General features: G+C 41.8%; 1 protein-coding gene across 13 annotated transcripts in view; it reads left to right on the forward strand.

Annotated features, from left to right (window-relative positions):
- Positions 1–16,497: 16,497 nt before the first annotated feature.
- Positions 16,498–24,874, forward strand: part of LOC125014947 (pleckstrin homology domain-containing family A member 7-like) — a 141,276-nt gene continuing 132,899 nt past the window's right edge. For 9 of the 13 annotated variants that reach the window (XM_047596513.1, XM_047596517.1, XM_047596516.1 and 6 more), the window contains exons 1-3: positions 16,499–16,667; positions 16,798–16,874; positions 17,052–17,109. In XM_047596513.1, coding sequence (XP_047452469.1) covers positions 16,585–16,667; positions 16,798–16,874; positions 17,052–17,109 — 218 coding nt within the window. In that variant the 5' untranslated portion in view covers positions 16,499–16,584. Of the gene's footprint in view, positions 16,668–16,797; positions 16,875–17,051; positions 17,110–24,874 lie in introns of all 13 variants that reach the window. The other 4 variants (XM_047596515.1, XM_047596514.1, XM_047596518.1 and 1 more) reach the window with 2 other exon arrangements.

A 24,874-nucleotide genomic window follows, 5' to 3' on the forward strand; every position in this document is an offset into this window, starting at 1 on the left:
CTCATCACCTGCTGCTCACAGACACACACACACATACACATATAATTGAAAAAAAAGAAAACAAATCATATTTTTTGGTTATTGAAAGAATTTTGACCAGTAAAATTGATACTGATTTGCTTCATAGGCTCATTCCCAGCCATTTTTATGTCCTTTATTGCAGTGCAATTCTATTATACGCAGTCATCAAAACATGTTTTCTAGCCCGTATGGATTGTTTTCTAGGTGCTGGGCCTTTGTTTCACATGTTTTTGAAGCTTACAAGATTACGTGTGAGCTGAGACGCTGTGCGCCTTTGGTGTTTTGTGCACGGAGCGGTGGTGACAGTGGGGGATTTGTCCATCTGATCCCACTCAGCCTGCCACCCGCACGCCTGTTTTTCCTGTTAGCTGTTGTTAGCTGTTTCGCCTCCATCCGGAGTGTGCTCGCTGTGAGATGCCGGCCGAGGGTTCCCTGTCCTGCTCAGGGACACCTGTGTCAACGTTCAGAGGAACTTGAACCAGGATGAATGCAAAAGCTTCTCCTCCATCACTGTTCTTGCTTCCCTCCCTTTTCCCCTTCCCTTCTTTGACCCACCACTCTCTCTTCGTATATCTGTCTCCATCTTCCTCCTCCTCCTACTAGTCCTCCTCCTCTCCCCAGTATCATTAGCTCCGTGGCCTAGGCGACCCCGTCTCCTGGCAACCAGCACGAGTGGCGAGGCGTTGAAAGGATTGCAGGTGATTGCAGCAGCGGTGGAATAAGCACAGGCAGTGGGTTTTCATGCACGCACACACACACACACACACACACACACACACGTGGTTGCCCCCTCTAACTCGCCTGCCAGAGAGGGGTATCTCTTGGGTCACAATTAGCTGATGATGCAACCTTCCAGCAGCTATTGTGTCTGACACCAGCTCACACAGACAGGCTGCTTGAAATGCAAATCTAAATTTCCTGTGTATTGTACAGTACATGGTGTGATTGTTAGGAATATACCCATGACACCGAGATGCACAGTGAATTTGCACTGTGTTCATCCCCTACATATATGTTCTCTTTGTGACACATTTACACTTTATTTACGACTTAAAGATTAAATTAGGTCACATCCTATACCCCCCTATGACCGCATACACGCCGGTTAAATTACTTAGTGTTTTCGTATGTAAATATATCAAAAATCGATCTTATCATACATTTTGTGCACTTATTTCATAAATTACAACCTATGTGATGCCACTGAAAACCACAGGGACACAGTTGAGGAAAAAAAATTATGAAAATAAAAAAAAGTATGGAAGTATTTCTGTGCCACCAGAGTTTGAGAAGGCATTTCTAAATCAGTTTACAAAAAATTCAACATCTCAAAAATTCAACTTTTCAAAAACATTCGAGCTGAAAATTTTCAACCTACAAAAAAATCAACCTCAAAAAATTCAACCTAACAAAAAAAAAAAAAAAAAAAAAATCAACCTCAAAAATTCAAAATCTCGAAAAATTCAACCTCAAAAAAGTCACTCAGCATCTGGGTAACCAGTTAAAAGCAATCTGGATGTTGAGTCCGGCTTTTGTTGAGGTTGAATTTTTGTGAGATGCTGAAATTTACGTTTTTTTTGAGATAGTGGTTTGTTTTTTAAACCGAAGAAATTCATTCAATTCCATAATAGGGTAGCGTAGCTTCAAAAACACCTGCACGGCTGAGCATGTGGCTTAGTTCTCCTCGTTTATTTGAAATAGTACACACCTGCATTAAATGATTAACTCTGATTATTTTACAACATCTTTATGGTTGAATGGTAGGTATGGCTCAAGTAAGGGTCACAAAAGCCAATTCCAAGGCCTTAGATAGACTGTAGGATACAGAGAAGACAGTCAGCTACAGGTGGAGGAAATAAGACTCAACTAAAAACTAAAGAAGGACATCATCAAGAACAGGACGTCGCCCCAGAACCGATGAGAAGATCAAACTGGTCAGGCAGGCTGCCAATAGATAGAAGATGGGAACTTTCAAGGCATGATTTACTTTCACTTTAAGAGGAAGAACAACAATAATTAAAGATTTGCTAACTATAATCAGTCTGAACCTTGTTATCTCTACCAAATCTGTCCCAGACAATAAATATTTAGCAGTCTGAATGCGTGAGAACTCAGTTCAAAGTATGTAGTAAACACACATCCCTTCCCTTCTAACATGGCCTCACGTGGATTAACATGTCTGACCAACACCCAGACAGACGGCTCAGCGCATGCCTCCAGTGTGAATAGATGCAGTGTTTAATTTGAACCGCTAGGGGGCCCAGCCCTCTGCTGGTACGTGACAAAACACACACACACTGTGGTTACTTGCTCATGATAGCCAGAAAAGGTCACGAAAAGTGTCACAGCCACCTCAGGATCAGCTTTATTTACCTAGTGTGTTGAGACATTCTGGAATATGTAACACAACAGACCTTACTGACAACACACAGAGCATGTAACACAAGCTAGATACCCGTGTTTAAAATGCTAATGTGGGATGCACTGCAAAAAGCAATAATTTGCATACTGTGTGTGGGCTGAATCATCTGCACCTGACGGGAGGAGTCACATTTTTCCCCTTGTGCGTGTGATTGTGTTAGAGTCAGAGAGACTGCAGTAGATTTAAATCAAATTAAAATGTTCAAAAGGTGTCAAAATACATTCTGTCATCAGGTGGTTTTAATACCTGAAACACGCTTTGTTTCAATTTCAAACAGTGTAAACAATTATTATGTCACGACTTTCAGTCATTCTTTGAGTTGCGTGGACAATCCACCTACCCTGACAATAACTGTAATGACAAACGTCACATTTGGAAACAAGAGCTGTTTCGGCCTTTAAGATAAAATATAAATAAGTGAATCAATCATTCAATAAATATACAATTTAGTGTAATGATTGATATCCATTATATTTTGACTTCCTTCTGCATCCAGAAGGCCACATTTACACTAAATATATAATATTCAATAATAAACAACAAGAAAACACTCTGCCGCCCTCTTGTGGTGGAACTGATAACAACATCATGCATCTCTAAACTGAACCTCTAAATCTCTAATGAACCTCTAAACGGTTTCACAACTGAATCTATGATAAAGTCTGAGCCAGCAGAGTATTTGTTAACCACAGAGAAACAGGGTAACCACACAAACATTAGAATACAAAGTAACCGCCTGTAAAAAGAATTCTTCTGGGAGCAATTTGTACTGAAAAAGAGAAATCGCTGGAAACAAAACACATTTAATGCAAAATGATGTCTTGGCCATTTGCCTCAGCTCCTACAGGTCCACCAGTGAGAAGGCAGCCAGAGATAGTGTTTAATAAAATGTTATGCAACAGGGGTCACATGGAATACAGCAGTATCCTCTGGACTTACCATAGTAAAAACCTAACATGTTTGAATAACGTCCTTTAAATATCATATCAACAGGAAAATCTCAGTTCAGCAGAATGAAAATGAACAATAATTCCTCTGTAATCCAATCCACTAATCTGCTCCTGGGGGATTCCCAAATCTGATCTGTCCGATGGATTAGTTTCAGACTGGCATTGTTGTCTTTTTGAAAAACCGAAAGCATGACTGCAAAGCCTCACACTAAAGTGTCTGACCTTCCTGGTATGATCTGAGGAAGCTGACGGGGTATTAGACCAGCTGTTGATTTTTTATGTTTTTTAATCACTGTGGTGTCTTCAAACACTTCATATTCGTGTCGGACGAACAAAAAGTGTTTCCATCCTTCCTGATTTTTTGGTCATACGTAAATGTTTCAGACCATCAAACTATTTAAAGTAAAGGCAAAGTGCACTTTTCAAATGAAGGGTTTTACTATGGCCCTGTGTGAAAAGGTGTTTGTCCCTCCTGTTAAAACATAACTTAATTGCAGTTTATCACACCTCACTTCAATTTCCCTAGCCACACCCAGGCCCGATTACTGCCACAACTGTTCTCAGTCAAGACATCACTTCAATATGACCTGTCTGACAAAGTGAAGGAGACAAAAAGATCCTCAAAAGCCAGACATCATGCTGAGATCCAAAGAAATTCAGGAACAAATGAGAATGAAAGTAATTGAGATCTACCAGTTTGGAAAAGATTCTAAAGCAATTTCTAAAGCTTTGGGACTCCAATGAATCGAGTGACAGAAATTATCCACACATGTGAAAACATGGAACAGTGGTGAACCTTCCCAGGAGCAGCCAAAATTACTCCAAGAGCTCAACAACGACTCATCCAAGATGTCACAAAACGACTTCATCCAAAGAACTGCAGGCCTCACTTGGCTCAGTTAAGGTCAGAGTTCATGACTCCACCATAAGAAAGAGACTGGGCTGACATGGCCTCCTGGCAGCGTTCGAAATCAAAACCACTGCTGAGGAAACAAAAACAAAACAACACAAAAAAAAAAACCATAAAGGTTGGTCTCAGTTTAGCCAGAAAACATTGTGATGAAGCCCAAAACTTTTGGGGAAAATATTCTGTGGATGGATGAGTAGAAGCGGGACTTTTTGGGAAAGGGTATGTCCCATTAACGTAACATTTCAGAAAAAGAACATCATAGCAACAGTAAATGGAGGTGGTGTGAGCCGGTGTGATGCTCTGGGGCTGTTTTGCTGCTTCAGGACCTGGAAGACTTGCTCTGATAAATGGATCCATGAATTCTGATGTCTACCAAAAAAACCTGAAGGAGAATGTCCGGCCTGTTTGAATCGGTTCATGACCTCATGCTGAAGTGAACTTGGGTTCTGCAGCTGGACAATGATCCAAATCACACCAGCAACTCCACCTCTGAATGGATGAAAAAAACTAAATGAAGACTTCGGAGTGGCCTAGTCAAAGTCCTGACCTGGATCCTACTGAGATGCTGTGGCGTGACCTTAAAAAGGAGGCTCATGCTGGAAACCCCCCAGTGTGGCTGAATTACAGTAATTCTGCAAAGATGAGTGGGTCAAAATTCCTCCACAGCTGGAAAAGACTCATTGCAGGTTATCGCAGCAGTAGACACTTGATTACAGTTATTGCTTCTAAGGGCGACCCAACCACTTATTAGGTTTAGAGGCCAATCACTTTTTTTTTTTCACACTGGGCCAATGCAAGTTTGAATTTGGTTTCCTCTTAATAATAAAAACCTTCATTTAAAAACTGCATTTTGTGTTTAATTATGTTATCTCTGGCTAATATTTCAGGAAGTCAGGAAGGAGGCAACACTTTTTTACACCACTGTATAGATAACAGTTACATTATTTAAATATCCTATCTCAATCTGTCCATTGCGTTTGACTGGGATTTGACAAGTTCCTCCACCATGATGGATGACTGAACAGATCTATCAGCTGCTCAATCAGAATCTTTTTTTTTTTTACTATGGAAAGTAAATCAAACCAGACACAAGCACAAACACTGAAGGGCTGCAAAATCTCTAAAGAGTGTCCTAAAACAAGCACAGACAGAACAGGAACTAAGAGGCTCTTTAGCTGTAGATGTGTCCATGCCGTGAAAGCTTGCATAATGGACTGAGTAGAAGATAAATAAGCTACTTTCAATGTACTCTGCAATGTGTAGTCAGAAAGTGTGTTATTTGTGTCAATTTAGATTTTAGACATTCATAATTTTCAACAAAAATAACCTGGTTAATTAAATTGTGCTGAAATAAATCGGTGTCCGTCAGAACATCAGTCACAAACAAATGTAACGTTATTGTTTGATTTGTATTTGTTGCAGTAAAATAACTCTTCTTTTGCCCATACAATGGCCAAATGACTGCACAACTTTCAATCCCAAAATATAATTAATATTAATACATCATTTCATAATCAACACTTCCACTTCCTTGTTTGGAGGTGTTGTGTTAAAATGTGTTTAAAAATTGCAGGCAACTATTTATTTTATTTTTTTCCCCCTTTTGAAAATTTAAATGCTAATATTTATTGCATATCTATGGCATAAAACTGGACTCTGGCATGTATTATTAGGATAAGGATAAAATATTATTTTGTCTACAACTTGCAGGTGCCACCAGAGCTCCACCAGAGGGAGACAGAGTAAGGCTGTAAAAGTTCTCACTGGGTTCATTAGACCAGTCTAATATATAAGCTCAACTAAAGTAATGCAGACATTAATATAAAACTGAAAGGAGGAGACGCTTAAAGTGGCGCAGAAAAACATTGTTCTGCTCACTTAAAAACTTATCAGAAAAAACACTGATTTACAAGCACCTTCTGGAGCTACTAACGATACTGCAGTTTTGTTCAGTGAAGGGAACAAGCCTTGTGTGTCATTAAGTGATCTTAATGTTTTGCATTTGTATCAGTGATTAAAAAAAAAAATGACAGAAAGATCCACCAAAGCAGAAGGACCTTCTGGTTACACATAATGATCATAAACAAGTTCAGCAGCAATTTCCACATTTTCAGTGTCTGGGAGTGTTTTCAGAGATCACATTACATCAAGCTCATGTAAAAATCTTAACAGAACAGTGAAAGTCTATCCTGTCGCAGAAGTGTTTCTGTTTCCCCGATTGCTGCTTAGACTCTAAAGGTTAGGCTCTCAGTCTTCCAGTTTCTTTCGTGTGATAAATGCTGTTTTTAAATTTAGGAATCCCAAGCAGGAAGGGTGAGGCTCCGTCAGGCCCGGGGGCTACACGCGAGCTCTCGTACGGAGCGCAGCCGTGCATTATTCACCCCGCATTTACATAAGACACAATGGTGAGAGCAGTGCCAGAAATGTGTACAGCTGAACTCTGAGCTCTGTGTGGGTATGTAGTGTACGGTGTCCCAGCGTTCCTCTGGATTTCTGTGCCACCTGAGGCTTTTCAGCTGCACAGACACAGGACGGTGACGTGACACTGACGAAGGCAAAGACCCTCAAACTCATCCTTGAGCCAATGAAGACCTTGGTTACCCATTACCCCAGGAGAGACGGGGAGAAAGAGCAGATGAAGAATGATATAGTTTCAGTGCACATTTCTCTTTCTGTCTGAAGGCTCTGTTTACCGAGGGATTGAAGCCAAAGCAAGCTTTGTAGTATTGTTAAGTAAACACAGGTTGGATTAGCCAGGAGTTACTTCAAAATTCCTTCACCGTGATGAAACTGTTCCGTGTAATGATGTGGTCCAATGAAGAACCCTCCCAGTATTTATTTCCGTTGCTCCTTTTGTGGTAAATTAGCAGCCGTTTGGTATTTGGGCTTAAACAGATTAAGTCACTTAGCAACTGAACCAGAAACAAAGGAAGTGACAATGAAAAAATTAATCCGTCCAGCGTCGGGACAAATGCTTCTTTGCTGGAGACAGATTCTGCACAGAAGGAAGTTGTTCAGTGGCTGTAAGAGTAATTCTTCTCTTGGTGATCTACTGACCTAGAGGAGGGTGATACAGCTACAGTTTAGACAGGCGGAGCTTTCATCATCCAGTCAAGGGAAGTCTGCTGCTCCTGTTGCAACAATATGATCTCTGCAGGTGATTACATTTATATCAATCAATAACATTGATTGTGTGGGTTTCGTGGCACCTGTCAGTTAGTGGGACATATTAGCAGCCATTCAACATGTCCTCAAAGATGATGAATTAGAAGTAAGAAACTAGGAAACTGGAAGGACATGAGAGACGTGGCTAGGTGACTTGTTCCGGATGGGCCTCGGATGTGATCTAAGGAAGGAAAAGTGGTGACCTGGGGTTATGGGCTTCCAAGGCTCGTTAATGCATGTGGGGAGCTGAGGCTGACCGGTGTGATCCTATCCAACAGAAGAGCTACTGTAGTGCAAACTGCTCAGTTTTATTTTCATGCTGGTTCTGATTGAAAGGTTTCAGAGCACACAGCGCATCGCAGTTTCTTTTGTATGACACTGTGTAGCTGCAGACCAGACAGGGCGTCCATGCTGACCCCTGCATGTCAGCAGTGGACAGCGGACAGGAGCACAAAGAACAAGATTGTTTACCTAGAGAAAAACATGGCACCAGAATGCACTATTGCAGGGTCCTTCAACCAAAATGGACCACTAAACTGATTTAAGGGATTAAGGAAGGACCCCTACCAGCTATATGTGTTTATATTGGATTGGATATACTGGATTTTTGTTGGGGACTGAATAGGCTGTCGACCAATTGCGGGGAACCTAACAGAGTGTAATATGCAGCCTCGTGATTGGCTCAGCGGCAATAGGGGCGGGGACTACTGTGCACAGGAAGCTTAGATTGACATGTAGTCTCTGTGTGAAACGTGAGCTGTTGCATCGGTGAATGAGTGAAGTGTTGACTGAAAGGTAACATCTTCTGCCTCCATTTATATTGCAGAAATATGTTGGATTCATGTTAATGTGTACTTAAACAAATTTAAAATTTGAGGGGAAAATTAAAAAAAAACATATGAAAAATATCTAATCACCCAAAGATTTTGTGACCAGGGTCGCGGAACCCTTGTTGAAGACGTACGCACTATACGAAGAAGACAAGCCAGCAGAGCCGGTGTGATGCTTTTGGCAACTTTCTGCTGGGAGACACTGGGTTCTGCCATCCATGTGGATGTTAATGACATAGTTGCAGACCATAGAAACAGTATTCCCGAGGGCAGTGGCCTCTTCAGTGCTACAAAGCAAAAATGGTACAGGAAAAGGTTTGAGGAACACAGCAATGAGATCAAGGTGTTGACTTAGGCTCCAGAGTTCCCAGAATCTTGTGCTGGACAAACATGTCCGATTTGTAGAGGCCCCACCTAACAACTTAGGGGACTTAAAGGATCTGCTGCTAATGTCTTGGTGCCAGATACCACAGCACACCTTCATATGTCTGGAGGAGTCAGGGCTGTTTTGGCCAAGGAGGACCTGGTTGTAAGGTCATGGCTGACAAGTGACGGCAACACCACCTCCAACATCTTCTTCAGTGTTTCCGATGTTCGTCCAAGTTGTGTGGGAAGTTTTGATGTTTCCCATTTAAGCTTCCAAAAACATTAAATTATTTCTTTACCAAAAGACGAAACCCACAAGAGAGGTGCTTTTATTTCCACCATTGTTTGTGAAGATTATTCTTGACTTCTTTGGCAACATTTGCGTGTTTGTTTCAGAATAGATTAAAGCAGACAACTTTTAATTCACTGCATATATGTGTTTGCATCCCCATCCCCTAGTGATGGGACATAGAAGATGTTAAATTCCCTCTCCTTTCTTTCTTTCTTATATTTCTTTCTTATATTTCTTCCATGTGCTGCCTTCGCCACTTTTGTTGAGCCAAGAATCCGTCCTTAATGTGAGACATATTGGACAGAAAGCTGATGGTGTTCCTTGAGGTACACCTGCATTTTTTGCTTCTTGGCTGCCAGCTCCTTGCGGAAAGAGGCCCACAGAGTGTGCAGTGGTTGCCGGGAGCCGTTACTCCCTCCCTGAATCCAGTTCCGTGTATCTAGTTTCTGTGTGTTTGCTTTCTTTGTTTTCTCGTGTCTTTCAGCTGCTCTGTGCGTACACACACACACACACACACACAACTGGAGTCACTGGATGTCAGTGGCTGTGGCTTTCTCTGCTGCAGGGGTGAGACGGCTGACGAACATGTCAGCTGGCTACAGGCTGCTTTGGAAAACGGTACGGTTATAGTTGAACAGCGTAAGATGGCACTTTTCCTTTTCACATATTGTACCTTTTCATCCAAATGAGAGCACAACGCTTCTCCTCCTACAGACGGATCAAGCTGCCGTATCTGATATATTTTGGAGCAAAGACGCAACAAATGGCACAAACAAACACGGCAGAGTAAAATATAAATATCGGTGGGATGGAAAGTAGTTCAGTAAAATGCACAAAATGACAAAGGAAATTCAAAATAATTGAGACACCTGGAATACAGGAAAGGAAGACATCAAGGAAGGGGAGTGCGACAGGCAGGGAGTCGTTTTTTTATTTATTTTTGAAGTCTGCGTGTCTGTGTGCATTACAGTTTGGGGCTAGGAAGGAAAGAAGCAGAGAATGTGAACTGATTCTGTTTCACACACTTAAAGCTGCTTAAATAGATCAGTAAAATGTGTCTCTTGTAGTGATGAATCAACAGCGACTTATTATCAGACTCTGCAGTCCTCCTCCTCTGACCTGTGGAACATTTTAGTGCCTTTCAGCTGTTGTTTTGGACTGAATGCGCGTCTTTACACTTTCGGTTCTTGTCACTTATCATCACATCCCCAGCTGTAGCAGATCGGCCCGCTGCGCGACACGCTACCTGTTAGAACCACTTAGCACATGAAGATACACTCTCTGGTGGACGTGAAACACTGGGTCCACGTAAACACTTCAGCACTGGGATGAAAGTGTTTCCTTGTGTTTGCTAGGTGTGTAAATGAGTAACTGCTCGCTAACAGCCTCAATGTAACAGCTTGGCGTAGTGATAATGCAGTTTGTTGCGCTGCCACCAAGTGGCCAGAAATATCAACTATTGCAGCTTTAATAGTCACATTATTCACTTAAGAAACTCCTGAACTCAGAACTTTACCTAGTTAAAAATATCTTATTCATTCTCTTTTGCTTGTTCCCTAGAGGGCTAACACAGGAAGACAACCATTCACACCTACAGCTAATTTGGAATAAACAATTAAACCAACGAGTAGGTTTTTGGATTGCGGGAGGAAGCCAGACCGGCTGGAGAAAACCCACGCAGCCAGAAGGAGAAGATGCAAACTCCACACAGAAAGGGCCGAGTCATCCAAATGTATTGTCGTCAAACTATATAACACCCAGGCTGCAGAGTTGGAGTGTCCCGTTGCACACTGTGCAGTATGCTTAATTTCAGCCAGTCAAAGAAAACATTTCATTCAAGCCAGCCAAGCAGGGGTTCTCAAACGTTTTGGAGCTAAGAATCCCTTACCAGGGAGAAAACATTGAGCTCATGAGTAAAGCGACAGATACAGAAGAGTGACTCATGACAGATTTACGTGGTGTCACAATCATAGCAAACTTTTCATTGACCCAAAGCTAATGTAGGAGGGAGTAACTGGTTTAATATGTTTGTTTTATTGATTTATTGGCCCCATATGTAATAAGGAACTTTTTTAATGAAACGGCATATATTGAAGAATTAATTACAAATTATTTTGCGGACCCCCAAGCTATGGCTCGGGGACTCCCAGGGGTCTAGGAACCTCAGTTTGAGAACCGTTGGTTTAAACTACAGCCATGCATTACATTATGTAAGATGGATTGACATACAGTGTGTCTGTAACGGGGGCCCGTATAAGATCTCAAAACAGGAACCAATTTATTAACTCAGAAAAACCAGACTTTTTTAAAAAAATTTAATTTTTTACTTTTTCTCAGTGTTCTCAATATGAGAATAGTCTGTGTTAGTGATGGACTGACGACCCGTCCTGGATGTAACTCAAGAGGACAAGCATGATGGATGGATGGAAAATCAAACATGTTTTGCACCAGACTGGAGACATGTAAATTTGTAATCTGAAAAGTAACTAAAGGTGTCAGACAAATATAGTGGAGTACAGTGTTTGCCTGTTCAATGCAGTTCAACTTTAAAAACTGAACATTATGAATTGAGTACAAGACTTTGAATTCACTTGAGTGAATGTTCCCAGTTCCATTGCACCACAGCTTTTTTTTGTTCTTGCCTAAAGGCCTATAGCTGCATGCACTGTGTGTTTGCTGTTTAGACTGTGCCTTCAGCTGTGGAAACTACAAGTGCATTTTTGCAATTTGTCTAAGTGTTGTGGTTTGCAAATGTGCTAAGTGTGTGTTTAAGTTCAGTATCAGGATGGCAGAACATGCACACATGCCGCAGGGCTATTAGCATTCATCTACTGACGTGAGAGCTGGTGATATCATAGCTTGGCTGGAAAAGTCTCTCATTGTTCTTTTTTTTTTTTTTTTTTACTATGCGAGCGCTTTATCTTTCCACACAAATACACTCTAAAACGGTCGAAAATTCCCCCGGGATTTCAGCGGTGGCGCCGTGTGTGCCGACCTCTACCTGCCCTCTACCTCGTCAGGAGTTTCTTTTGTTGATGTTGAGATGCCTCCAAAGTCGGTGCCGCTGACTAACAAGGGGGAGAGGAAATCAAAAGTGTGCACACAAAAGTCAAAAAATGTGCTGACTTCTTTCAAAGTCAGAGTGTTTTGGATAAATGGTCAAATTAAACCAATGGGTCGTTGGGAAATGCGGTGCCCCTGCCTGCTGGAAACAGTTGAAACAGCAAAATACAAATGATAAGAAAACCAAAACTTGTTTCTTTGAGTGGTGAGTGGTGAAGTGTTTTTGATGAATACCAACACAGCCCTGCTTCAGGATCTTCACTCTGCATTCTACAAAATTACTGTTTTTGGCTGCAGATTCCTGCCCACTGCTCAGCTCAGGTGAGCTGTTTTTGTTCCAAGCGTGCAACTCCAAATAACAGGGCTTCACGGAAAACGTGTCGGGATGTTGTCATAAGCACGCCACCACACGTCTTGTGGACATGGAGTCACTTTGGAAAATGAAATTCCAGTGAGCTCATGGATCCCGACGGGTGACTGAGAACAAAGTGTGTCTGACAGGTGAAGGAGGCTCATGTTTATCTTAATGAGCCACTGAGGAAAACCAACAATAACGTGTTTGCTGTAAGTAAACATCAGAGCCCAACTGACATACCAGCGGACCAGTGTTTCACTGTCATACTGTCTTTTCACAGCCATATCATTACCGGTCCTGAGGGGCTGAAATTGTACCTGAATACTGTGGTGTTGCTTTATATTTAGGTCCATGATTTCTATTTGGAACAAGCTTCCGGTGACAAATGAAAGGTGAATTAATATTTAGGCCACGTGAGTTTAAAATGAAAACAGGAAATTTCTTGAAGTAAGTTTCTATTATAAATTTATCGTCTTTGCTTTCTCTATAAAAAGTCACAAAGGACTTTTTTTTAAATTATCTTGTAAGCAAACATTGGGACGACACATATGAGTTATGTCAAATAGTAGAAATCAAATTATGTATTTACAAAAACAAATCAAATCAAACTTTATTATATAGCACTTTTCATACGGACGTAACACAAAGTGATTCACGTGGGTTAAAGGCAACACAAACTACACACACATAGAGACGCACAAGCACACTTACACATACACACGTACATAAATGCTCTCACATACACACATACAAACATTCACACACACCAGGCGCCCAACACACGCTCACAACTATATACACACTAAAAGTTGTTTGAGTTACATTGGAGGGCACCGAGGCCTGAGACAAGGAGGACGCTACCTTTTGGGGGGTTACAACCCCTTGACCATGGAGGCACCGCCACAAATATCAGCCCGACCCGGGAACAGAGGTGGACTCCACACCTCGGTATAGAGCGCCCAACCACCCAGGTCAAAAGGACCCAAGGGACGGCACCCCCCACAGGCAGACAGGAACAGCTCCCGGACTGACAGGTCCCCACAAAGAAACACTGGAGAACTACAGGACTACAACAGTGAAATGTGGTGAGAAGTGAAAAAGACAATAAATATGATAAAGAACACAACAAAGATAAGAAAAAAAGTTATATGTAAGTAAGTAACTTTTTAAATAATCTAAAACAGAAGAATAAAGGTAATAAAATGAGAACATGTCAAACAAAAATCTGATGAAATGGAATTAAGGAGAATTAAGATGAATAAAATCATGTAAAAGCCTGGTTACAAAGATGAGTATTTAGCCTCTTTTCAAAGGCATAAAATTAATACAGTATTATGACCACCTTCCTAATATTGTGTAGGTCTCCCTTGTGCCTCCAAAACAGTTGTGACTCACTAGAGACCAGACATGGGCCTTCTGAGGGTGTCCTGTGGTGTATGGAAACAGAAATCAGGTGTGGTGGGAGAGGGAAACACCGAAAACATGCAGGGAAGTGGATCCCGAGGACACTGGTCTAATAGTTTCCCAGCATTGTCACAAGATGGTCAAAGATATTTACTTCTCCTGACAGTGGTTTTAATGTGATGCCTGATCAGTGTATGTCAGGTGAGTAGGTGTCCCATCACGTATGAATGATTGGATCACAGAGGTTTCCTCAGTGTGTTTGCCTCTGCCTAAAGCTGTCCACTTGGTACTGAATCACCCAAGACAAATATTAGTACCAGGTTTGAACAGGGCCAAACGTCTCTTCTTCTGAAAAAGACGCAAAGGTGGGATCATGGTTCTCACATTTGACCCCATCAGCCTAGATTCACGCCTCTGCATATAGATCCATGCTGTAGATATGTCACAGGCTGATGTTCTAGCTACTGATTGTAGTGACACAGACCACAAACAGCTGTGATTGGTCAGGAATGGATCTGCTTGTCCACATCTCTCAGTGGGTGGACGGCCTCTGAAAAACCACCCTCCTTCTGCCTCCCACACCACATCTACTCAGATATCAGTTCTGCATTGCAGTGATTACAGTACAAGAGTTGTTCAACATTTAGTAACTCCAACTTGAGCCACTCAAATCAAAAAGTGCACAGCCGGCTAGTGTTTCAACAGTATAATTACAGTACTGTGTAGTCTCAACTATAAAAGGTCTGATTCACACAGTTAAGGCTGAAATGTGTCTGCTGCTGGAACGGTTAGTAACATTAACGCTGGCTCCAATCTGAGGCGCTGTTAATCACCGCTGGTGATTTGTGAGGCTGGTTACGCTAATGGACTGCTCCTCCACGGCGAAGGGAGCTCTAGTCTTGGGCGCTCCTCGGCTTTTCACAGCATTCGATGGTTTGTGCGACTGCACATGAGAAAACGTCCAGACCTCTTTAATTGCTTTTGGATTGACCGGCCTCCATGAGTTAACAATTATGGGTGTTATTTCATAGTTTTAGAATTGTTCCGCAATGGTTTAATTAAACCAAACAACTCTCTAATGCTGCGTTTAAGTGTCCAACAGCAATCTGTCTTGGCTGAGAATCAGCCTATGTGCGGAGCAATTTAAAGTCAGACTTTCTTAGCTGAAGGAAGTCTTTAATTTCACAGTCAGACCTTTTTCCAGTTAAATCACCTAAATACCAAGCTGGTAAATATTTCAGACAGCATAAAACCACCACAGTCACCACACTGCTCCTGTTTTCATGGTGGAAGTTGGCTGTAGTGGTGCATTTAATGACTGACTGAGAGGTGGTAACGTGTCATTGTAAGCACAAGAATTACTCACATAACTGGCTCTAGAATCCTCTGATATCCATAATTTGTGAAGTACAGACATTAATAATTGTATTTAAAAAATATAGAAGAAATGTAACTTCAGTAGGAAAATACAAACTAGCGAAATTATTATAGTATGACCTTTTTTTTTTAATCAGTATTTGTGCATAAAGACAACACACTGCACATCTTAATAAATTCATCTGATATCCCAGTTTAAATACAACAGACATTTTTGTTACCACTGTGTTTAAATAACAAATATGTGGTTTATATAGTCAGTACAGAAGCCACTAGTCTCTCCCTGATTGGACTTGAACTTGGGACTAGGTCACTGACTCAGGACCAGGACGGACTCTTATTTTAGCTGTCAGCACATAACCAGGTCTACAGACAGGATTCAAGTCCAACTTCCTTTGGCAGAGCCCCTCCACTGGTGCAAACCACTTATCAAAGACCCAACCTCACAAACTGATATCGGAGTTGTTAAATTTATGTAAATGTAAAATTTATGTCTTCATAAAACTCTAAATCACAGGTGTCAAATATGCGGCCCGCGGGCCAAAAGTGGCCAGCCACGGGTCTAATCTGACCCAGGGCATGAATTTGCAAAATGCAAAAATTACACATAAGACTGAAGTTATTCAATGAGAGACTACAAAATCTTTCTTAAGGGCCTGGAAAGATCTTCTATTGGAACTTGTTTTATTTTTGGCACGTTTTCACATAAAGTTTATGTCTGTCTGCAACTCTGTGTTGTATAGTTGTGTTGTTTTACAACAGGTGTCTCTTGAAAGGGAGTCCTTGTGTCTCAGTGAGATTTACCTGTATAAATAAATGTTTAATAATAATAATTATGAAAATGAAAATAACCCGAATCCCTTATTTGTCCACTGTTTTAGTGAGAAAAGTGGACAGAACACAACAATGAGACCCAGGACTAAACAGCAGACAGTAATGGGCCTAAATTGCACTTATGTTTCTTGAGAAATTACATTTTTTAAAAGGATAATTTATTAAATGTAAACATTCTCCCGATTTGCTTGTTCTTCTTTGCACTAAAACAAATATAAAAAGTCTGGAGTTGTCCTCCCTTAAAGGTTATTATCAAGTTGATTGCTGTTGCTGTATGTGGTCCCGAACTAAAATGAGTTTGACAGCGCTGCTCTAGATGGACGTGCAGGTTTGAACTCAGCCCTAGTAACGTAGCAATAAAGTTATTTATTTATTTATTTCCCTTTCATTCCACTGTCAGCAGAACCAAACATCGACCTTCGACATCAGCTCAAGGCTCTCTGTCGTCAGTGCCTTTTACGTTCAGGATTTGATGCTCGGATGTACGAGCTTCCGAGCGGTCCCTGAAGGCAGCGCCGGCTCCGCTCACTGAGCCCCAGGGAGACTCCATGGAGAGGGAGAGGGAATGACATGAAATAGGACTTCAGACCGGATCATGGCGGCGCCTCTCGGGCGGGACACCTTACCTGAGCACTGGTCTTACGGTGTCTGCGGGGACGGCAGGGTCTTCTTCATCAAGTGAGTGTGAGAACGAGTGCTTTATCGCAGCGTCTCTCCCGGTCTAACGGGAGCTGGCTGGGTCCGCCGGTGTTGGTGTAACAGGTGTTTTTTTTCTTCTTCTTCTCATCTCTCCGTGTCTGTGCCGCAGCGACGAGGAGCAGACCACCACCTGGCTCCATCCCCGCTCCGGTGAGCCGGTCAACTCCGGACACATGATCCGCTCAGGTAGCTAGCTCAGCCCGGGTTCGGCGGTGGCGGCTTCACCTGCGCTCCCGGTCCCCCTCCAGTTCCCCTCCTGTTTACTTTGTTGTGTGTGTCCTCTGCGCTGCTAACTTCGTGACCGTCACGGCCAAACTTCCCGGTGTATCGAACAAGTGTGTCGTTTGTTTTTTTTCCTTCCAGACCTACCTCGGGGATGGGAGGAAGGTTTTACGAGGGAAGGGGCCAGCTACTTCATAAAGTAAGTACTTGAGAGACCACCGCGGCTTTGTGTTGGTGCTACCTGCTCCTTCACTTGAAGTTACCGTGCAGCTTATGGCTCCGGCTACGAGCAGGTCTAATTGTTACCGGTGTGGATATAAATGGGCTGGGACTATCACCTGGTGACCCTCTAATGACCCATCAGCTGTCATCAGCTACTCATGTTACTACTCCTGCTATTAGACTGCGTTTAGATACATACTTTTGTTATTTCACTCTTTCAGTGTTTGCGTACATGTGTGCAAATCCCAATTTATATCAAGTTATGAGATTCTATCTGGAATTGACTTATTTTTCTTATATTCCAGAGCTAGTCCCTGAACCTTTATCTATTTTTGCTGGTTTAAGTTAATGATTAGCTTGCACGTGGCTCACCCTGCCGTTTTATTAGGTATTAGAGGCAAGTATTGGATATGACTTTGACCTTAATAATTACTTATTATCCGATATTAACACGTCATGCTAATGTAGCTGCTCTGAATCTGGGCTTCATGACTGTTCTGATGTTGATGATGAAATAGCCTCAGACAGGTGGTAGTAATTCAACTATGTGATCATTTTGGAGGATGTAGTTTATGGTGCTGTTAAATAATGTTGAGTTGAGCATGACAGCATCAGACAAACGTTCATTTTGGAGGTTGTTGCTTGTTGTACTGTAGGACTGTACTGTGCTGTGCTGGGGATTGAGTGCAGTTTTAGACTATTAGACTGTTGTACCTAATGAAATGGCAGGTGTTTCATGATAAAGGCTATATTGGCCTTGTCTGTATTCCTGTATGGTTTATTGATCAGGCTCTAATAAAGAGCTCGATGCTGTGGGAAAGCAGCTGTGCATGCATCACTAGATCTCTCTGACCTGAAAACTAAATATATCTTCTTTTGATTTGATTGAATATTTTAAATTCACTTCATTTATTTTTTAATACCTCTCATGTTAAATCTCTAGTATGAGCCAGCTTCACAGGTTTATTGTTCTTCTCTTGATGTCGTCAAGTTATATAGTCACATTTCGAGCCTTAAAATATCATGCTTTTGAAGCAGCATGTGACATGTCACTGTTTCAGATATGCAGTTTTTGATCTCCAAAAATACTGATTTACTCACTGATCTACCCACTGATAATGTCTCCTTTTTACTACAGCCGTTTTAATGAGAACATTTAAATTAGTGTATAAATAATGTGTATAAATGAACATGACTGTGTGGATCGTGATCGGGTGCAGTCGGTACATTAGCTGTTGAACATACGTTCTGTACTCTGCTGCTGTTGAGAAGTATTGATTGGTTTTGTTTGATCGGCCTTGTCTACTCCGTGGACCAACTTGCTGTGTGATTCTATCGCTTCAGTAAAGAATCTAGATTCGTGTTGAGGACACTGTCCGCAATGTTCTGCAACAATGAAGGTGAAACATTTGACAGCAGATGCTCGGCCTTTGCTTTATTTGAATGTGTGGTGGCTGAGTCACATTGTGCTGTCTTCAGGCTGTTGTTTGTTCATCTTACTGCTGTCCACTAAATTTCCTTTTGCTTTAGAGAGGGTAAAAGATTAATCTTTATTACAGCTGCTCATGGGATACAACACTGCAGTGGTCTGACTTTTGACTACCTGTTCTTTTGTCTGCAATAATCAGAGGAATGAGCGACTACACACCAGCAAGTAGAATCCAGTCACAAATCAGGTTGACTTAAATGTGACTTATCAGTTAATGATCGACATGATTAAAACTACACAGCAGTCCAGCATGCAAAGAACCACACTGTATATTTAGCATAAGAGGAAGTGTATGTCTTTGGAGTTGGACTCCTCTTGATTTCAGCTAAACTGAGCCAAAGGTCCAGTCATTTCAGAATTCAGGAGATCTTTTGGCAGAAATTAGTCAGTACCATTATCTTCCATGTTAAGATGCTCAAGTTTCCAGCATAAATAAACGTTAACAGCACTGGTACAAAAACTGATTTGGTCCCAGTATAGTACATTGTTCCATCCATGACAACTCTATGGGGTGACGAATCCATCCATTTAAATTCTGTCAAGGCTTAAGATCATGCTTTTTAAATCTGAGTTAGGTGCTGCCAACATGAGGACAGGCGTACCACCCACAATGAGTTTCAAAACTGATGTCCCATGGGTGACGTCACAAAGGGCTTGTCCATCTTAATGGCCAGTGGCTCTGTACAGACCGCCTTTTGTGTTTAAGAGTCAGCCACAGTTTGGGTTCTTACACGCTTGGAAAGACAAGACTATGGGAAGGATATTGATTTATTTCTCTGTAAAGTCTCACTACGAGATGTCAGTTCTTCACTCCCGTCTTTTAACTTGGGACATGCTCAAAGACTGACCGAGACCCACATGTGACATATCACGCATTCAGATTTGTTTTCTACCAGTGTACACAGGTGTTTTAGTTTTTGACTGTTAGGAAGGAGTTCAGGCAATATATTCAATCCCTGGTCTGGAACAACTAGATTTAAAGCTGTAGATGTATGTATGTATGTTCTTATTAGCTTTTTCAACATCAGCTGAACCACTGGAACAAATCCAGTTCAACCCAGTCAGGTCAGTTGTCACGTCCAAATCATAGATTTGCAGACCAGTTATGATTTTTGAACTTTGGTAATTTCACTTGGATATTATACTGAAATCATCTATGTGGATAGCTTTACTCATAGCATTCAAAACAATTATTTTGACGCCCTTGTCATTGGGTACACTGAGTTATCATAGTAGGTTAGTTAGCAATTTTCCTCAAACTGTGAGGGGGAGCCTTGTGTCCTCTCATCTGCAGCAAAGAAAAGTTTGATCTGAAAACAAGAATCCAGGAACTAGAGGTGCTTGGTAGAAGGAAATCATATTTATCTAATATTTGCTTTCATCAGATAGCAAATCTTGTTGGCATTTAGGTGTCTTTCCTTGTGTGGGTTTGTTTGTGGATAATTGATCTCTGTGGATGTTATTAACTTTTTCTGAAGGCTCTGAATAATCTGCTCTTCCGAAGTCCAGAAAAGTCCTTAATTCCCCCTCAGTTTGATTTAGTGTTTTAATATTTCTCTGTTCTGAGCAGCGTTACAGACTACAGAGAGTTGCTGCAGATAACAGAAAGAGAGGGTCAGCTGTGTTGGAAACACTTGTACCTTTTTAGTATATACTGTTGTACTTCAGGCTTAATGTGAGTCTTATTGTGGTAGACACTAATTAAAATTGTTCTGAATCAGTTCTGATGTGCTGTCTTGTTCCGCAGCGATGTGTGACTCAGTATGTGTCTCTTTGCTGACGCTCTCTTCAATTAATCCTGAATGGAGATGTTAAAATACTTGCAACGACCAATTATGGTGTTTTTAAATCTGTGGCATAGGATTTTCTTTCTTAATGAAACCTTTCACTCATGCCACCTTCACTTTAATCCTTCACACGGTCCCCTAACAAACTGAGGAGTTTAATTGGACCCCAGGCTGTTAGCAGGGAATTGTCTGTCAGATGTAATGTTGTGTTTGGCTGGAAAGCTGCGGAACATCTCTGAATTTCCGGCCGAACAAAGTTTCACTTTCAGCCTTGATGCTTTAGGGAGACAGTGACGCAGCTAGCTCGCAGAGGGCAATCCTTTTAATTTGAATTCCATTTGGAGTTCAAAGGATGTAGCTTTATAACTGACCTCACTCTAACAAATCCAGAGTGTCCCAGAGGTCTTTAGTTGCCATGTAAACGTCACCGGCTCCCCTGGCTTACATTTTATAGACGTATTAAGACTTAAATTACTCGGATAAATCAGACATGACGTGATTATTAGTGGCTGTGGCTGTATTCTGCGCCACATTTAGGTTGAAATTAAGAGTGGTAAAAAATATTATCTGCTAACATTTCCTCATAAAGTCTCATTTTATTATCCCTTCTAATAACACAGTTTGCAAAGGTTAAGATTCATGAAATGTAGGTTTTTCACTTTTTAATTTCAGTGACTTGTGCTGATTGAATGTGGTTTCGTTTTATAGGTCTCTATACACATCAGTTAGCCGCTTACACCTTGCAGATGCAGCACCGGAAAGCAGCGCTGGCATACTAGCCGTCGCCATCTGCTCTAGGTCGTCTTTGGTGCATTCTGACACACAACGCATAAGGACGCAATCGTGACTCCCAGGCAATGGCCAATAAAGTCACTCTAATAGTCCAGATCTTGTCATTTCGAGGTCTGTAAGCCTCGCTCGTTCTCTCCGATGATCACTCCAGGTGATGTTTATCTGTGATGATCTTGACGCTCACGCTCAGTGATTGTGCTGCAAAGCATCTGTTTTATTAGATGTCTAGTTAAACAATTACACACTGATGATCTGCTTCAGACCTTTCTGGTTAAAATCTTGTTTTTGTGGTTGTGTGTAACTTTTTTCTGCTCTTCTCCTGGCTTGCACATTCCACAGTGTGTAACCGAGAGATGTAATTGGAAGTGGCAAGGGGATGTTGTTTCCCCTTTTTTTTTTTTTTTTGCAGTTTTGTTTATGTTTCGTATAGGATGTCATTTCTGGGACCTGTCATCCATGTATAAATCAAAATTGTGAAAGATAAAAACAACAACAAAAAAGAATCCCTTAAAAAAACCAAAAACAAGTTTAACTACTAGACACAAGCTGCGTCTGGCTGATTTCACATCATACTCGTGTAAATTGCATATTGAGCCGTGATTGGCTTCAGATGTATTTGTCCCGCTTGAATGCGCACGCCTTCATTTTTTCCTTTAGGTTCATCAGATGAATGTTAAAGTATCCTTGTAGTGTCATTATTAGTGTCATTGTGCACAGTGGAGCAATATCATGTATTTTTGAGTCAAGGGGAACTTGAAGCTATAACCTGACATCAGCCAGAGCTTCAGGTGTTTCTGGGATTCTTTGATTTCTTTGATTTCCTCTGCCTTTAGGTGTTCACAAAAACCTCTCCTCCACCGAGTAGGGGCAAATACTTTGTGTTCCTTCGTCCGAGTGGAACATTTATTTATTTCCTGTCTCCCCTCTGTAAACTTTTAATTGGCTTCTGGATAGTATTTCTTGAACAGAAACAACAAGATGAAGTAATAACAACCTTGACATCCAATATCCTTTTCACGTCAAAGGCGTACTATTTATCCAGAGGCCATGTTTATTTAACAGCCCCCCACTTCAGGCCTCCACCGGTGGAGCCTCTCCTATCCAAAAAAAATGCTTTTCATGTTTTTATTATGGGCAAAAAGAACAACACAGCTCCACCTGTGTATTTTGGACACTGAAGGAGTTCTTATCCATCTTATTCTGAGAACAGAAGCTTCATTCTTGAAGCTTCAGCGATGGCCAGTATCTGATGACTTTTTACTTTTGGTGGTCATGTGGTTTAGATACCCTCTTTACTTTTATTTAAGGCTTTGTCAGCAGAAAAATAAACCACTCAATATCAATATAGTCAAAAGGCATTTTAAAAAGCAGCTGAACTTGACTTGAAGAGTCTTATTTAAGATGGATCACTATCTGATAAAGTGACTCCATGCTCATTGCATTTCATCTAGAACATTTAAACAGATCTTTTGAGCATATGGTGCAGACTCTTGTGTAAAGATAGGGACACACCAAGCCTGTGTCTGAGCCATGACATTGCATTTGAACACATCACATGACTACAGCCAACAGCCAGAAACTAGAAGAGCTAGGAGCTAGAAGGCTGGGAAGCTGGGAAGCTATTGGGAGCTATAAACCATCTTCCAGAGCTGATCACTCCTGACTCGTGGTGATCAGTTGGTCTACAGTCTATTCACTCGTGATGATATCGCTGTGAACATATTCCTGTATTTGAATGCTAATACTGGATAAAGATGTAAAACTGGAAAAGCCTGCTCTGTGCTGTTTGAACGTTGTTTTGTTTGCTTCTGCTTTTTCTTCTGGGTCCGTACTGATCAGCCAATCAAATTCAGAATCACATCTAGTTTAACGGATGCTCACCAACGGCCTGACACCTGAATGTGGACGGCCGCCGACTTGGTGTTTCGCAACCGTAAGGGGCTAGTGACGGACCACTGGTGAGCGTGGGTGACTCCGGTCTTTGTGGTGCATCACGCTCTGTCTGGTGCTCGTCTGTGGCGTTTTGGCCAAACGGCCATTTTGAATGGTGAGGCTGCCAGTGAAAGAGATCCGTCTGATTGGCTTTTCATCTTACTGAACCGGCACATGAGAAGGGAAACTGAGGTAATGAAAGTAAGCAGCAATACAGTCAAAAAGGCACACACAATAGGCAAATATTTTTACAAGAACATCTATAATAAAAAAAACTGCTGACCAGCTGATCAACATGATTCAGGAGAGGCCTGCTCTGTACGATATGGTATGAAGACTTATCTCCTGTCCTGTCTCATGTGTACAGACCATACTTGCTGGCTGCCTGTAATCATTCTTATGTGCTCAATTGCAACTTTTTTGGCCGACATGTTACTCTGCCTTTGTTGCTGCTAGTTGTCTGATGTACCTTAAGTGTGTCTCCACTTAAAAACCTGCGTCCAGCTTGGTGACTGATTCCTCATGTTATGCGTAATGCTTGATTCACCGTGTAAGAAGTTCGTAGTTTCGGCTCAGTGACTCAAGTTAGTGATTGTCTCCAGTACACCTCTGTTGTCCTGAGCTCCCATAACTGTTGATGAGCTCACTGTAGACGTAAAAGCAGCATTCAGATGGTTTGCCTGCCTCTGGCTGTTTGCTCCACGCGTCATTCCTGTCTGTCCCCACACTCGCATCTAGTTGTTCTTTGTCTAGGCCTGTGTTAAGAATCCCCTCTTATGTGCCCCTCTACGGATGTTTGGTTTGTTTGACGACTTCTTCCTCTGTGGGCTTAACCCACTCTCACATACCTCACCTCACATATTTCTTTTCTTCTAGTTGTTTAAGTATGTTCTACCTTCTCCTATCTTCTGTTTGCTCACACTGGTGTGACTATGTAAATGTACATAGACAAGATGTGAGATTCTGTCTTCCCTCTAAGGGGCCTACAGATGGCTCCTCCTCCTCCTCCTCCTCCTCCTCCTCGTCGTCCTCCTCCTCCCTAGGCTGCAGCCACTCCCAGCAGGGGGCCCCTGATACAGGGATGTGGGGAGCAGAGCCGATCAGGTCCAAGAAGGGATAAACCTGCTGCCGGACTACGGCTTCAGTGAAGGGGATTGAAGGAAGGCGGGAGGTAGAGAGGGAGAAGGACACGCACACGCACACACACATTGAAACAAAAAGTGAGAGAGCTGATCTGAGAGATGCCTGTTTGTAGCAGGAGACAGCTGGTCCCGTCCAGGAGGCCCCAGCCCTGTCCTAAGTCATTATCCTGCACATCTACTAATCTAAAGCAGCGATAAACATTGGAGAAAACCCCTTGGCAATGCAAAAGTGGGCACTTACCAAGCTTAACTAGTTTTTTAAGGTGATGTGATTGAACTGATGACCAGTATGTGGTTGGCTAACTCATGACGGAGACACAGATTTCCCCAGACGGTTACCACAGGGAAACACTGTCCACAGTTTTGGACAGTTTTAACCCTAATGTAGCTGAATGTAGAGAGAGGTGCTCTTGTTGCTCGTTTCACCTGGAAAAAATTGGGGGTGTGAAATATACAAGAGGGTTACCTAGGCAACCAATGCCTGGAAAGATCAGCTTCAAAGCGATGGGTGGTGAGCGAATCGCTTTATATGTGGACATGGCTTTACAGATTAAATGATTAACCATAAAAGTACCCTTTGGCTGATTAAAGAATGAATGA

Source organism: Mugil cephalus, chromosome 10 (assembly GCF_022458985.1).
Source record: "Mugil cephalus isolate CIBA_MC_2020 chromosome 10, CIBA_Mcephalus_1.1, whole genome shotgun sequence".
Classification (NCBI taxonomy): Eukaryota; Metazoa; Chordata; class Actinopteri; order Mugiliformes; family Mugilidae; genus Mugil; species Mugil cephalus.